The sequence below is a fragment of the Thalia democratica genome, chromosome 3 (assembly GCF_965202585.1).
Source record: "Thalia democratica chromosome 3, ktThaDemo2.hap1.1, whole genome shotgun sequence".
In the NCBI taxonomy this organism is placed as follows: Eukaryota; Metazoa; Chordata; class Thaliacea; order Salpida; family Salpidae; genus Thalia; species Thalia democratica.
This window is the reverse complement of record NC_139167.1, coordinates 45,605,777-45,619,850: the sequence shown is the minus strand read 5'-3', so window position 1 is coordinate 45,619,850 and position 14,074 is coordinate 45,605,777. Positions and strand designations below refer to the sequence as shown.

The window sequence follows — 14,074 nt, the reverse complement described above, 5'->3', positions numbered from 1 at the left end:
TCACCTTCGTGGAACAGTACTGTTTTGCAATGTCTGATTAGCTCTTTTTCATATTCCGTGATTTCACTTAGACTTGTAGAAAATTTAAAGGAGTTTCTATAACTTTCATATCTCTGTTGAAGTGTGTTAACATGTTAACAGACAGAGACATGTGTTAGTTTAATAAATAATTATTAATTATTATTGATGGCGCGAAACATCTCAACTCGGTTGATGATGGCCGTAATAACTACTGGTTAGTTTAACAAAGAAAGAGTACTGTTTAAATTTGTTATTATTATGTATATACATTTGTTTATTTATACTTGTTGTGAAGTCTGTGGATGGATTTAGAGGCTCTCCACTTTATGTAGATGCTAATTATAAAATTAAGATACACAAAAATTAACTCTTGCTTGGAATAACTGTTTCTGCGTCAAACACCTCTTCTGCCAATTAATAAAAAGCAAACACATAAGAACAATATAAAATTATATAAAATTAGATATTGTTACGTAAAAATAGAATAAATAGTACATTTTAAACAACATTTAACACAGTTAAAAAGAAATAATATTTTAATTGTTAACATTTCCCAATAAATCATATAGCTAATTTTATAGTTTTTGAGTTTTCCATATGACACTGAAACAGTTGTTCCAAGCAAAAGTCTGTTATTCTACTTCTTAATTTTATATAAAAAAATTTATCAAGATAATTCAATTAAAAAAAAAACAGAACATACGTTTTATAAAAACAATGAAATTGTTTTTAATCATCAGCTGTAGGTTTGAAATAAATAGCACTTTGCTAAACAGTGATACAAAAATTGTACAAAAAAACAAAAAACATTATGACATAATGATAAAATATTGTACAGTACAAATATTCAGTGCAAAAATTAATCTTCCATCTAAACAAACAACTAAAATTCACATAACTACAATTAAGTGACTATGAAATACTTCAAAATTTATTGTAATATAAGAGGAGCTTTTTCATATGTTGACAAGACGATATGAATTCACTCCTCTTATTTAAGCAACCCTCTTTTTCCAACGCATACACAACGGCCGTTGATTCTTTTAAGCACAGCCTAAAAACTGGGTTATTACCATCTGCTATTGACTGTGCTTTTTTTATTATCTCCCAAGTTATTCTAAAATCAATGTTTTGCGCTTTAGGCCGCAAGCATACTTTGAAAGCTCAGTCTCATTTTCATATACACCTTAAAAAAAAAAAAACACTGAGTTGAGCATAAGCCGATGTAGAACTTTTTCTCAAGGTCAGAGTTAACTGTTGCCTTGTAAATTATGTTCTTTAAACGGCAATTGCCGCCTTTCAAATTATATTTGCAGCCATCAGCGCAATTACTTTGACTCGGGTTAGATTACTTTTATTCAATATCCTTTGGTTATGTGACTAAATTAATCTATTTAAATTCGCCGTACATAATAACTAATTCGCATATTATGTCTGTTGAAGGTTTTTGATAATGAATTATTTTTCTTGAAACGTTTTTTTACTACATTTGTAAATTCTTTGCCAATATTTGTTTTAACTGAACTACTGAATTGGGGACTTACCAAATTATATTTCGTTTTCTTTTATTTTCATTGTTTGTTTTAGTTTTTTGCTTCGTTTTTTCAAAATTAAGTTTATCGTTGTAACCGCATTTTTTCATTCTTAATTCGTAATCGTGTTTTGTATTTAAAAGTTTTCTTTGTTATTTGATCTTTTATTTAAACGTTGGTTAATTATTTTGGTATTTGTATTAAAGTTTTTTTGGGTGGCTAGAAGATTTGTTAATATACATAATTTTTGCGTTTTGCTTTTTATAAGTCATATAGGAGAGATAATACAAGTTGAGCTTCACATCCAGGTAGTCAATTGACATCATTGGTGATTCAACAGTGAAACGTAACTCCAAAGACTTGTAGAAGGCATGCGTTTGTTTTTTAGCCTTTCAACTTTAAAGCAAGACGAACTAGGCACTTCAGCTAGACCATCGTCCCTGTACAACTTAACTCTTTTCAAAGAAAATATATTTTCAACCCGTCTAACAACCAAATTCCTACTAATTTGCATAATTCTGCACCCATAAACGATCCCTGTGCTACATCAAAAACAGAGCTGGTGTTATTTGCTCTCTTCTTTCGCCACGGGTTTCCTTGTTTATAAAGTACTGGTTTACATGCGTTTTTTATTAGACTTAAGTCTTCAGTAGGTACGCTAGAATAATTACCAGCGAACTTAGTGATTTTAATACTAATTCTTCGTTGATAGAAGGATAAAAATCAACTACATCAAACATAGAAAATACTTAATCAAACTTATTCTATATATATAGAAAAGTGCTATTTTTTTTCAAACCGTACCACCTGAAGATTAAAAGCAATCTTTGTTTTTATAAAACGTATGTTCTTGTTTTTCTGAAATCGACTTTTCTAAATAGATTATTCAAAAGCCCTTCTAGTGGGCTCTATAAAAAGTGTTTAAGTTAATTAAACCACATTGTTTTCTATAAAAAATATGTATATTAATAGTTTAAAAAAAAGTTCTGGTCGATAACACTCGACAAGTTAAATCGGAGCTAAATATTTATTTGATTTAGGTTGAAAATTTCAAACTGTACTAGCTGAAGATTTATTGAGCAGCATGAAGCATTTAGTTTTTGTTTTTAAGAAACGTATGTTCAGATTTTTCTAAAACCGACTTTAAAAAAAAATATTTAAAATTCATTCAAGTGGGCTCTGTGGAAAGTGATTGAATTAAAATAATCACATTATTTTCTTATATATACTAATACAACACTACGTTTTACTAACACAAATGTGTCACTATTCTGTTAGATAGAACATATCTTCAGTAAGCAAGAGTAAGCATTATAATTCGCTGAAAACTTTCACCCAATAACAGACAAAGATACGAGTCTAATAATACACTCTTGTAAGACAATTTTAACACATAATAATCAAATCTGGGAAAAAATTACTTAAAACCAGTCATTTAACGTTAGCATGGGATCATTTAACAAAGGAGAAATCTGCGATTTAATAGGGTTATTTTAACTAAATAAAATTAGAAAAAGTAATATTTTTACAGATAATGAGTTCGGATTATATAGAGATGGGCTAGAGATAATAAAAAGCAAATCACCGAGATCAAATGAAAACACTTCTAATTACTTAATTAAGTTATTTAAACAAAACAGCTTTTAAATAACAGTAGAGTCCGGACTATTCCAAACATATTTTTTAAATGTATCCTTTAACATATTAAATTCAATTTACCTACTTTACAACAAACCAAACTCACCAATTTTATAAGTAAACAAAATCTCAATCACCCCCGACAAGTACTGAAATAATTACCTTAAACAATAAACATAAGACTCATAAAACTTTCTAGCAATGAAGAATCTTTTAACACATAAAAAGTAAGTATCAAAAAGCATTAAGTTTAGCCAATTACAAAGATATTTTAAAATACGACAAGACAATTCTATCAAAAAGAAATGAGAGACAAAAAAATAGAGGTATTATTTTTTAACCCATCATTTAGTTTAACTGTAAGTTCTAAAATAGGTAAACAATTTTTAAATGTAATTAGTACCTTTAATAAAAACCATCCATATAAAAAAATCAATCACAACACAAATTAAAATATCATACAGTTGTACAAGTGATTTTAAAAGCAACATAATAGCACACAACAATAAAGTTTTAAACAAAAACAATATAAACGATAAAACACAAAAGATAAATTTTGCAATTGCCGGACAGAACCTTGCCCTTTAAACAACCAATGCCTCATTTCTAACTTAATATACAGAGCAACAGTAACATCCAATAAAGCAACCAAACAGTATGTGGGATCTACGGGAAACAGTTTTAAACAAAAATATAGGAATCACAAATCTTCATTTAACAACTTAACAAAAGACATACAACAGAGCTGACAAACTATATTTGGAATTTCAAGATAACAACACAGACTATAAATAAAATAAAATGGGAAATATTAAACAAGAAGAAATCAAAGTTTGATACTTTTTTTTTTATGTTTAATATTTTTTCTTATATACATTTGTATATTTTATTTGACTTATCAGCGAACACAAACAGTTTATTTGATGATTCTGTTTTGTTTAAATCGTTTTTTATCTCAGTTTGGAATTTGTTATAATGTTTTTTGAATTTAGTGTTACTTATAATTTCGTACAGCGTATTTTCAAACTCAACTAACCGTTTATCTTGTGGTGCTGATCTTCTTGTAAGGAAGGTTCCTTTAGTTGGTTTTGCTGTTCTTCTTTCGCAGTCTTGGTTGAAGGAGAACGCTTTCCTTCTCATTCTATCTATCAATTGATAAACCTTTTGGTACATTAAAACTATGTATTCAGATTTGTTTGTTGGTATGTTTTTAAGAGAGTAGTTAAATTTTACCTTTTGAAAATTTTCTGTATTTTTGACCATTTCTTATGGTTTAGATTTGGGGTGGGCAACATTTTTCAATCAACGGGCCGGATCCGGAAAAATTATTCGTTTGCGGGCCGGAGCATCTCGAATTAGTGATTTACCGGATCTAGCCGGATAATGACTTTTTAGATCCGAATCCGACTAGATACTAATTTTAAATCGAGATCTCGATCCTGTCGGATTCTAGTTTAAATAAAAGTTTTTGGATCCGAACGGAATTTAATTTTGTAGATACCATTGATCACTTTTTGAATCCTCCAAATTCACAAAACTTTTTCAAGTCTGACAGCTTAAGATGTAGATTGAGACATGTCACATGTTCAAATAATAACTATTAATATAATTGACATTGTAATTGACAAAGGTACATACATGAAATATCCTACTTAAAAAACACTTTGCTTGAGGTAATGTGACAAAAAGATATTCCAACTAAGTTAGAACAACACAAAATATAAGGACAAAATGGTATAATTATTAGTACACATTAAATTATTAAGTCATTTTTTAGCATGTTTTTAAAGTCAAATTCTTACAGTTTTGTTTTGTAAAAATATGATACAAAGTTTTATAAAAATTTTATAATATTTACCCTTTACGGGCCTTTCACTTCGCTCGCGGACTGGTCATTTTCATTTGCGGGCCGGATCTTATTAAAATTTAAAAAACGGTCGGGGGCCGGATCCGGCCTGCGGGCCGTACGTTGCCGAGCCCTAGTTTAGATGCTTCGTCTTGCAAATTGAAAGGAGCAATTATTAATAGTTTTTTTAAAGCTTTGGTCGATAGCGCTTGACAATTTGAATTGGAGCTAAATATTTATATGATTATATAAAAAACAATAGGTTTATACGAACGTTTCATATTACCTCATATACTCATCAGTAAAGTTAAAGTTTATTAACAATGTTGAACAGAAATTTTAAATTTAAAATTGTTATAAGTATTATGACGTAGTAATCATGAAGATTTTTGTACAGCAAGTTAAGTTTGAAAAATGAGCTGATCTTGTTTGTTTAAGAATTTATGCATTTGAAAAGTTTGGAAAGGTTCTATTAGAAAAATTTTTCAAACTATATTAGATAAATGTTTTAATTTGTTCGTGTTCGCGGCTTAAATTTACTTTGATTTAATATTTAATTAGTTTTAATTTTGCTAAAAAACTATTTTTGGTAACGGATGCATATATTTTGTTTTTCGCTTTTCTTGTTTAGTATTATGCTCTTGCCTGATTTATCAATTTATATATTTTGTATATATGTTTATAAGATACTTTTTATCGAACAAAAAAATGTCGATTAATTTTTAAGTTATAACCTGTTTGTTACAAAAAAATCCGATACAACCATATGGAATCAAAAGTTTTCAAAGCCAATTTTCTCAGAATTTAAAAAAATTTACTAAAGATGTATCTCCTGCTTCATTTTTAAAGATTGACTTAAAATTTTTGGAACAGCTCCTTGCATTGTAAGTTAAAATCCTATTGTAACAAATAAATAAACAATATGATCATAAGAAGAAAAAAATCAATAATTTTTACTTATTAGAAAAAAAATTTTTTTACAATATTTTTAAAATTCTTAATATAGGATTGTTTATTATTAAGCTAAAATTAAACTGATAAATTAAAAAACTGTAGGAGAAGGTAGATTTTTAATGAAATAAACTTTTGTTTTTTTTGTTAACTTCGCCTTTCTATAAGGATCCTATTGAACTTTCCGACTTTGTCCCCTCATACCTTAAAAACTGATTTTCTTTATATAAAACTTATAAAATATTTTATTTTCAATTTATTTAAATTTTTGTATATTTTCAAACTGTTTTATACTATTCCTAGCAATATAATAACTAGTTATTTTAAGTTGTATCAAATTATCAATATACAGTTTTCCGTAGCATTATAGTTTAAGAATTTAAAATTGTATTCAATAATCAACATATAATTTTTGTAGCAGTATCTTTAAATGCTTAATAATAATTTCTAATGCTTAATAGTTTACTTACATTTACCCAACTTTATACTGTGAAAGATTAATTTCTATTGTAATTGATAACATAATTATGGCTTATACATAGTATAAATACACATATCAATTTTCTTTTTCTTATATTCTTTTTAGCAGTGCTTATTTTTTAAACTCCGTGGAACTGTGTTAATTGTTTTACACTTGAAAATTTAAATTTCCGAGTAAACTGACAGTGAAAAATAGCTTTCCATACGTTTGTATCGGAAACTTTTTACAAAAATGACTATATCTCAAAACAAATAAAAACAAATTATACAATACTCTTTCTTTATTGTACCAACATATGTTTCTGTGTGTTAACAAATCAACACACTTCAACTGGGTTCTGTAAAAAATAATTACCGTAATGTAAGAATAGAAGTATATAATAAAGTAGGTGTATACATGTTTTCATTAAAATTAAAATAAAATAATTTCTACAGATTTTTACAGGTTAATAGTTAGTAATAGGTAAAATACTTAAAGTTAAACCCGATTGTTATAAAACTATACAATATCCGCAATCATTAAGTCTAAACTAAGAAAAGCAAACTAAAATACACAATAAAACAACAAATCATAATATATACAAACAATTTACTTTAATGGAAAGAAATACTGATTCAAATTTATTTTACTGTTGTCAACGATTTAACAAAATATATCCAATAATTACCTCACAATTTATATGAAGATTAAGACAGCTATTTAATTCGGGAACGGGTCACTTTTGCACGGTTGTCTTTCTTGCACGCAGGGTAATTTTTGTGCGGCGTCACTTTTGCACGGCGACATTTTTACACGTCTAAACTTTTGCACGACGTTACATTTGCGTAGTGACATTTTTCAAAGCGTCACTTTCGCACGGCGTTATATTTTCACGGATATACTTATGAACTGCGAAATTTTTGAACAATCAGTCAATTTTGAACGAAACTTTGCACGCTTCTAATTTTTATTTTATCAAAATTTAATTAATTTTTTTTTCAATTTGAATAATATTCGCTTTTAAACGAAAGTTGTTTTAATGAATAAATGTGGTAGTTTTTCAATGAAGTTTAAATGTAAAGTTTTTAAGAATTAATTCTTTCAAGAATTTATTTTCAAACTAAGTTTCAGTCAAAGACCTCGTCAGTGCTTAAATAAAGTTTTTAAACAAAAGTTTTTATTTTAAGTTTACGTAGAACAATATAATAAAGTACCACAATTCATTAATTCATGTTTATTATCTTAATTTAAATAAATTAGATGAATACACATTTTTCAGTTTTAAATAAAAACAAATTTGAATACTTTAAATAAAAATAATCTGAATATCTCGTTAATTTTTAAACAAAAAGATAGCATAATTTAGTAAGGTTTTAGAACACGAATCTTGAGTTTAGTTGTTTACCTAATTCTCTTGATGATAAAATTAGCATTATATTGTTATTAAACAAATATTTTAAATTTATTTTAATTTTAAACACTTGCTAAATTAAAAATAAAGAATTAGTTAATTTATGAAGTGTAAAGGTATTTCATATTTTACTTGATGTTTATTTTTTAGTTTATTTTTTAATTTAGCCTGAGAATAAAAAGAGCAATAAAATAGCGCATTTTTCATAATTTAAACTTGGATTATTTTATTACTATAATGTTGCATGATCATGATAAGCCAATGAGATAGTAACATTTGGAAGTTTGAACTTATGTTCAAAGAAAATATAGCATATTAGTTTTCAACCGCTGCAATATTTTTATAATGAGGCTTGGTAGAATTCTTTTTTTTATTGATCAGTTGAAGTATGGAACAAGCTTCCAAATGAATTAGTTACTTGCAAAAATTTTAAAGATTTTCGATTCAAGTTTAAAAGTTTTATCTGAATTATATTTGTGTTAGTAAAATTAATAAGTACTTTTTATCAACCGTTTATTTAATTTTAAGATTTAGCTTAGTTTATAGTTCAATTTTATTAGCAGCAACTTTACTCTATTAGTAAGAAGTAATTTTTCAATGTATTTAATGGAACTAGATATAACGTGTGTTTAATATATTAAATGTTTGTAATGATTCAATCTAAAATTATAACAAAATCAAAGTTATATACAATGTATAGCAGATTTAGTTTAAATTTAAAAATGTAAAAAATTAAAATTTAAGAAAACAAAGCATAAAAAAAACAAACTTGTTATAAGCTTACAAAGCGCAGGCTGATAATTAAGTTACAGCGAAAAACGTAAAATCACAATGACTTAAAGTACATATATATTGTATATAATAGTTATTAAAATAAATGATTGTTGTTATATAAGGTAGCAGTCGGGTGTTTAAATTAAAGATCTCATACAGATATTTTAAGTATTTAATAATTAAACTGTGTTATATATGAAAATTAAAAGGTAGAACATAAAACAACAAGGTGGTCATATGCTAAGTATAAACCTGCAGTAAAAAGACCTCTAGCTCTATTGGGCGTAGTAGGTAAAAAAGCACGGTTTATCTGTGATTTGAATACAGGCTTCCAATTAAACTTGGAACTTAACACATAAAAATGTAAGAATTATAGTCGGAGCGTAAAGTGAATATATGACATGTCGGAGAATAGTGTCTTTCTTGCTGTGCGGCTACTTGGCCTGTAGTACCCTGTTTGTGCGATGAAGAGTAATTCGGGTCAATAGGACGTTTGGATACGCCCGCTTTTTCTAACCTCTTGCTCTTACGAGCCTTGATTTCTTTGGTCTCGCTAAAAGCGGCTTGCATGTTCTCTTTGGAGAACATGCCGTCATTATCACTAACCTTAGGCTTACTGCGATTACCTGTACTCATAGTGCTATTCTGAGGGAGTTGCTAATATATCTATTGTATTTTATTAACTAGCCAGAGGAACGTGTCTAACTATGGCCAACAACAAATTTAGTAAGTTACGTTAGTTTAGGATTACTTTAAGTATGTTAAGAGATAATGAAGCTGGTAGCGATCTTTATTTAGTCTAAACAACTATACTTAAGTTATTAAATCTTATGTGAAACTAAGTGTACAACTGAGTTTAATAAAATGTTAGCAATCTTTAAAGCAACTTGTTTTATTCAAAATTATGTAAACAAATACAATATTTTACACTAAACAAATTCAAATGTACAGTTTATATTAGAGAAACAGAAATAACATGCAAAAGATAAAACAATACTCACGATTACAAACGATCTTTCACGAAAGGCTGCTGCAACTGACTGAACGTCATGCAAAAGCAGTTCGAGAAGTAAACAAGCGATAAAAAAGTCCCTAATTTGAGAAAACTCTCTAGCGCCCTTTTTTATTTAAACGCGATGTCGTTACAATAGAAATTGTCATGTGTGAAGTAAATATATAAATAATAAATAAATAAAACTATATTTTACTTAGGGTATATAATTAAATTAGTATATATTAAGTGAATGTGTGTGTTTATGTGAAAGGTGAATGAAAAATATGGAAGGTGAGAAAGCGTCGGTTGTGTACACAGTTGTTTGAAATATCACGTCTTTTATTTAGTAATTGTTTACTATCTTCTGCTAAAATTGCCATTCGTTCAAAGTTGCATATTTGGCAGATCTTGCTCGCGCTACTGATGTTATTGTTGGCGTGGTGAAGGATGCTCCATTCCATTTCTGGTTTGGTTCCATACCTTTCAAAATACTGCCAAACGAAATCTGACAATCTTGTGCTATTCTTTTTATTTACATGCTTAAAAGTATACTTATACCCGGTGTACCTATCTTTAAAATGATCTCCTGTCGAACCAATATACACTTTATCCTTATTATTATCATTATTATTAATTTTGTTATTATTTTCACTAAGCTTACATTTAACACGCACCTTATACACGACATTTTTAATTAAGAAGTAACCATGTAACGGACAATTTAGTTTATTCGATTTACATCAGTTACAATTTTTACTTACATTGTTCTTGAATTTAAAACCACGTTTAATTACTTCATTATTACTTATATTACTGATATTGATATTATTCTGGTTACTACAGCTTTAATTAATATTATTATTACTGTTACTATTACAGGTTATGCTGCTGTTATTAATATTATCAATATGGTTACTACAACATGGTTAAAGAATAATGTATCTGGCAAACGCATCCGTAAGTTAACTAATTCTAAATCGTATATTACTATAAAAGATCATGAGGATAACTTCCCAGCAACTATAAAATGTAGATTAATTAAAACAAGTAAAACAGACATCTAAAGTTATTTTAGCAAGCATAATTAATGATGTAAGAACCGCCACCGGTTCGATCCAATGGAAAAATACCGGTGAGTTGTTAAAATGGTTTTCGTCACTGGATGACAAAAGCAATAAGCGTTTTGTCAGTTTTGATATAGTCGAATTCTATCCTTCTATCACCAAACAACGGCTTTTAAATTATTTAAATTATGCTTCTATGTATTCAAAATTCGTCGATTCCGATAAAGAAATTATTTTACATGCATGCGATTCCTTACTTCTTTCAGACAACAATGTTTGGAAAAAGAAAACATAACGACACTTTTTTTGATGTACCTATAGGAAGCTTTCATGGTGTAGAGATTTGTGACTTGTCGGATTATATATCCTCAGTAAACTGGGAAATGTTTTCAGTAACTGTGGTTTGTATAGAGACGATGGGTTAGGTGTCATAGATCTAGCAAAACCTTTCGTATACGACAGAACAAGGAGACAAGTGTCTAAGGTAATGTCAGATATAGGTTTCAAAATTACTTTAGATCTAGATAATCAAGTGACTGATTTTTTAGATATCATCTTAAACTTATCTGATGGTACTTTTCGCCCGTACCGAAAACCAAATTTTTTAATCAATTTTATCAATTCAAATTCCGACCATGTAACTTAACATACGTGAAAATAAACAATAATACTAATAATAACAATGATAATGATATTTTTAACGGTAATAACGATAATAAACATAGTAATGATAATAATAAAAGTGATAACAGCATCATTAATAATAGTAATAACAATAATAATAACTATAATTATGATAACGATAATAATAAAAGTTTTAAAAGATAAAATATGGAGATAGCCTCCAACTCTACGAGATCAAATACACTATTGCAATGATGGATTATTCTAAATCTGGATATGTCATATTTCCTAGCACAATCTCTACTATTTATTAGATGTTCTGCAACTGAAGATATTTTTGTTACCGTTGTCTTAATTTCAGGTTCTTTTTCAATGAATTTCAGAACACAAGCAGGTAGATGTTCTTTTATCCTGGTTTTAAAGTGCCTTGTAGTCTGACCGATATAGCTCTTTTCGCAAGAGCAATTAAACTTGTTCACTATACAACTTTTGTCTTGGTCTGGTATCGGATCCTTCAACTGCACTTTTAATAAAGGTTTTGAAAGAAATACAACTCTTGGACACACCTGATTGTAAGATGTTTTTGTTAAGTTTTTTACTTTGCTCTCAAATACATGTGATTTTTCTCCAATATAAGATAGTTTTAAAATTGCTGGGTACTTCTCCGGTCCGTATATCCTAGGTTGATTTATGTTATTGTGGTGTGATTTTATCACCCCCTTAATCAAATCTGGTGGGTAGCCATTTTTTATTAATTTTTTTTTTATTTCTTAACCTCTTAACGAAGTAATTCTCTCGAACAGATTTTGTATTTTGTATGGTAAAGTGTTTTGATTAGGTTTACTTTTCGTTTCTTACTACAAAATGATTAGTAGTGTAAGTATTGCCCAGTGAAAGTTGTTTTTCTACAGACATTCGTTAAGAAGCTTGTTTTATCTTTTATTATCAATATATTTAAAAATGGCAGCTGGTTGTTCTCTTCTACTTCTCTAGTGAAAGAAATCTTTCCATGTAAGGAGTTTAATTTTTGAAAAATAGCTTCATTTTCACTTTCTGTTTTGGATATGACCAAACAATCGTCAACCTATCTTATGTAGACAACCTGTGAAACAAATCGTCAGCAATTTTAGGTTCTAAGATTCTAGGGTTCGACAGGAGGTCATTTTAAAGATAGGTACATCGGGTATAAGTATACTTTTAAGCATGTAAATAAAAAGAATAGCACAAGATTGTCAGATTTCGTTTGGCAGTATTTTGAAAGGTATGGAACCAAACCAGAAATGGAATGGAGCATCCTTCACCACGCCAACAATAACATCAGTAGCGCGAGCAAGATCTGCCAAATATGCAACCTTGAACGAATGGCAATTTTAGCAGAAGATAGTAAACAACTACTAAATAAAAGACGTGATATTTCAAACAACTGTGTACACAACCGACGCTTTCTCACCTTCCATATTTTTCATTCACCTTTCACATAAACACACACATTCACTTAATATATACTAATTTAATTATATACCCTAAGTAAAATATAGTTTTATTTATTATTTATATATTTACTTCACACATGACACTTTCTATTCTCCGACATTTCATATATTCACTCTACGCTCCGACTATAATTCTTACATTTTTATGTGTTAAGTTCCAAGTTTAGTTGGAAGCCTGTATTCAAATCACAGATAAACCGTGCTTTTTTACCTACTACGCCCAATAGAGCTAGAGGTCTTTTTACTGCAGGTTTATACTTAGCATATGACCACCTTGTTGTTTTATGTTTTACCTTTTAATTTTCATATATAACACAGTTTAATTATTAAATACTTAAAATATCTGTATGAGATCTTTAATTTAAACACCCGACTGCTACCTTATAAAACAACAATCAATTATTTTAGTAACTATTATATACAATATATATGTACTTTTAGTCATTGTGATTTTACGTTTTTCGCTGTAACTTAATTATCGGCCTGCGCTTTGTAAGCTTATAACAAGTTTTTTTTTTTTTGCTTTGTTTTCTTAAATTTCAATTTTTTACATTTTTAAATTTAAACAAAATCTGTTTCCTAGTTGTATATAACTTTGATTTTGTTATAATTTTAGATTTAATCATTACAACCATTTAATATATAAAACACACGTTATACCAAGTTCCTGTGACTTTTATTGTCTTTACCGTTGTTAAATTTTATTGATTCCCTAACTAATAGTTGTTGTTTCATTTTTATTAAAAATAGATTACACACTACTTATCATACTAGTTAACTAACTTTATTGTATAAATTAAACAGCTGTCTTAATCTTCATATATACTGTGACGTAATTATTGGATATATTTTGTTAAATCGTTGACAACAGTAGAATAAATTTGAATCAGTATTTCTCTCCATTAAAGTAAGTAGTTTGTTTATGTTTTGATTTGTTGTTTTATTGTGTATTTTAGTGTGCTTTTCTTAGTTTAGACTTGATGATTGCGGATATTGTATAGTTTTATAACAGTCGGGTTTAACTTTAAGTATTTTACCTATTATTAACTATTAACCTGTAAAGATTTGTAGAAATTATTTTATTTTAATTTTAATGAAAACATGTATACACCTACTTTATTCTATGCTTCTATTCTTACATTACGGTAACTATTTTTTACAGAACCCAGTTGAAGTGTGTTGATTCGTTAACACACAGAAACATATGTTGGTACAATAAAGGAAGAGTACTGTATAATTTGTTTTTATTTATACTCCAGTGAACTT

General features: G+C 28.1%; 1 protein-coding gene across 2 annotated transcripts in view; it reads left to right on the top strand.

Moving 5' to 3' along the window:
• LOC145831262 (rab5 GDP/GTP exchange factor-like) overlaps positions 1-14,074 on the top strand; it is a 47,761-nt gene that overhangs the window by 32,110 nt on the left and 1,577 nt on the right. The window contains exon 10 of one of the 2 annotated variants that reach the window (XM_082938441.1): positions 13,613-13,689. The exons of the other annotated variant lie outside the window; for it this stretch is intronic. Within the exon in view, the coding sequence (XP_082794567.1) occupies positions 13,613-13,673 (61 nt within the window). The 3' untranslated portion in view covers positions 13,674-13,689. Of the gene's footprint in view, positions 1-13,612; positions 13,690-14,074 lie in introns of those variants that run through there. 2 annotated transcript variants of the gene reach the window in all.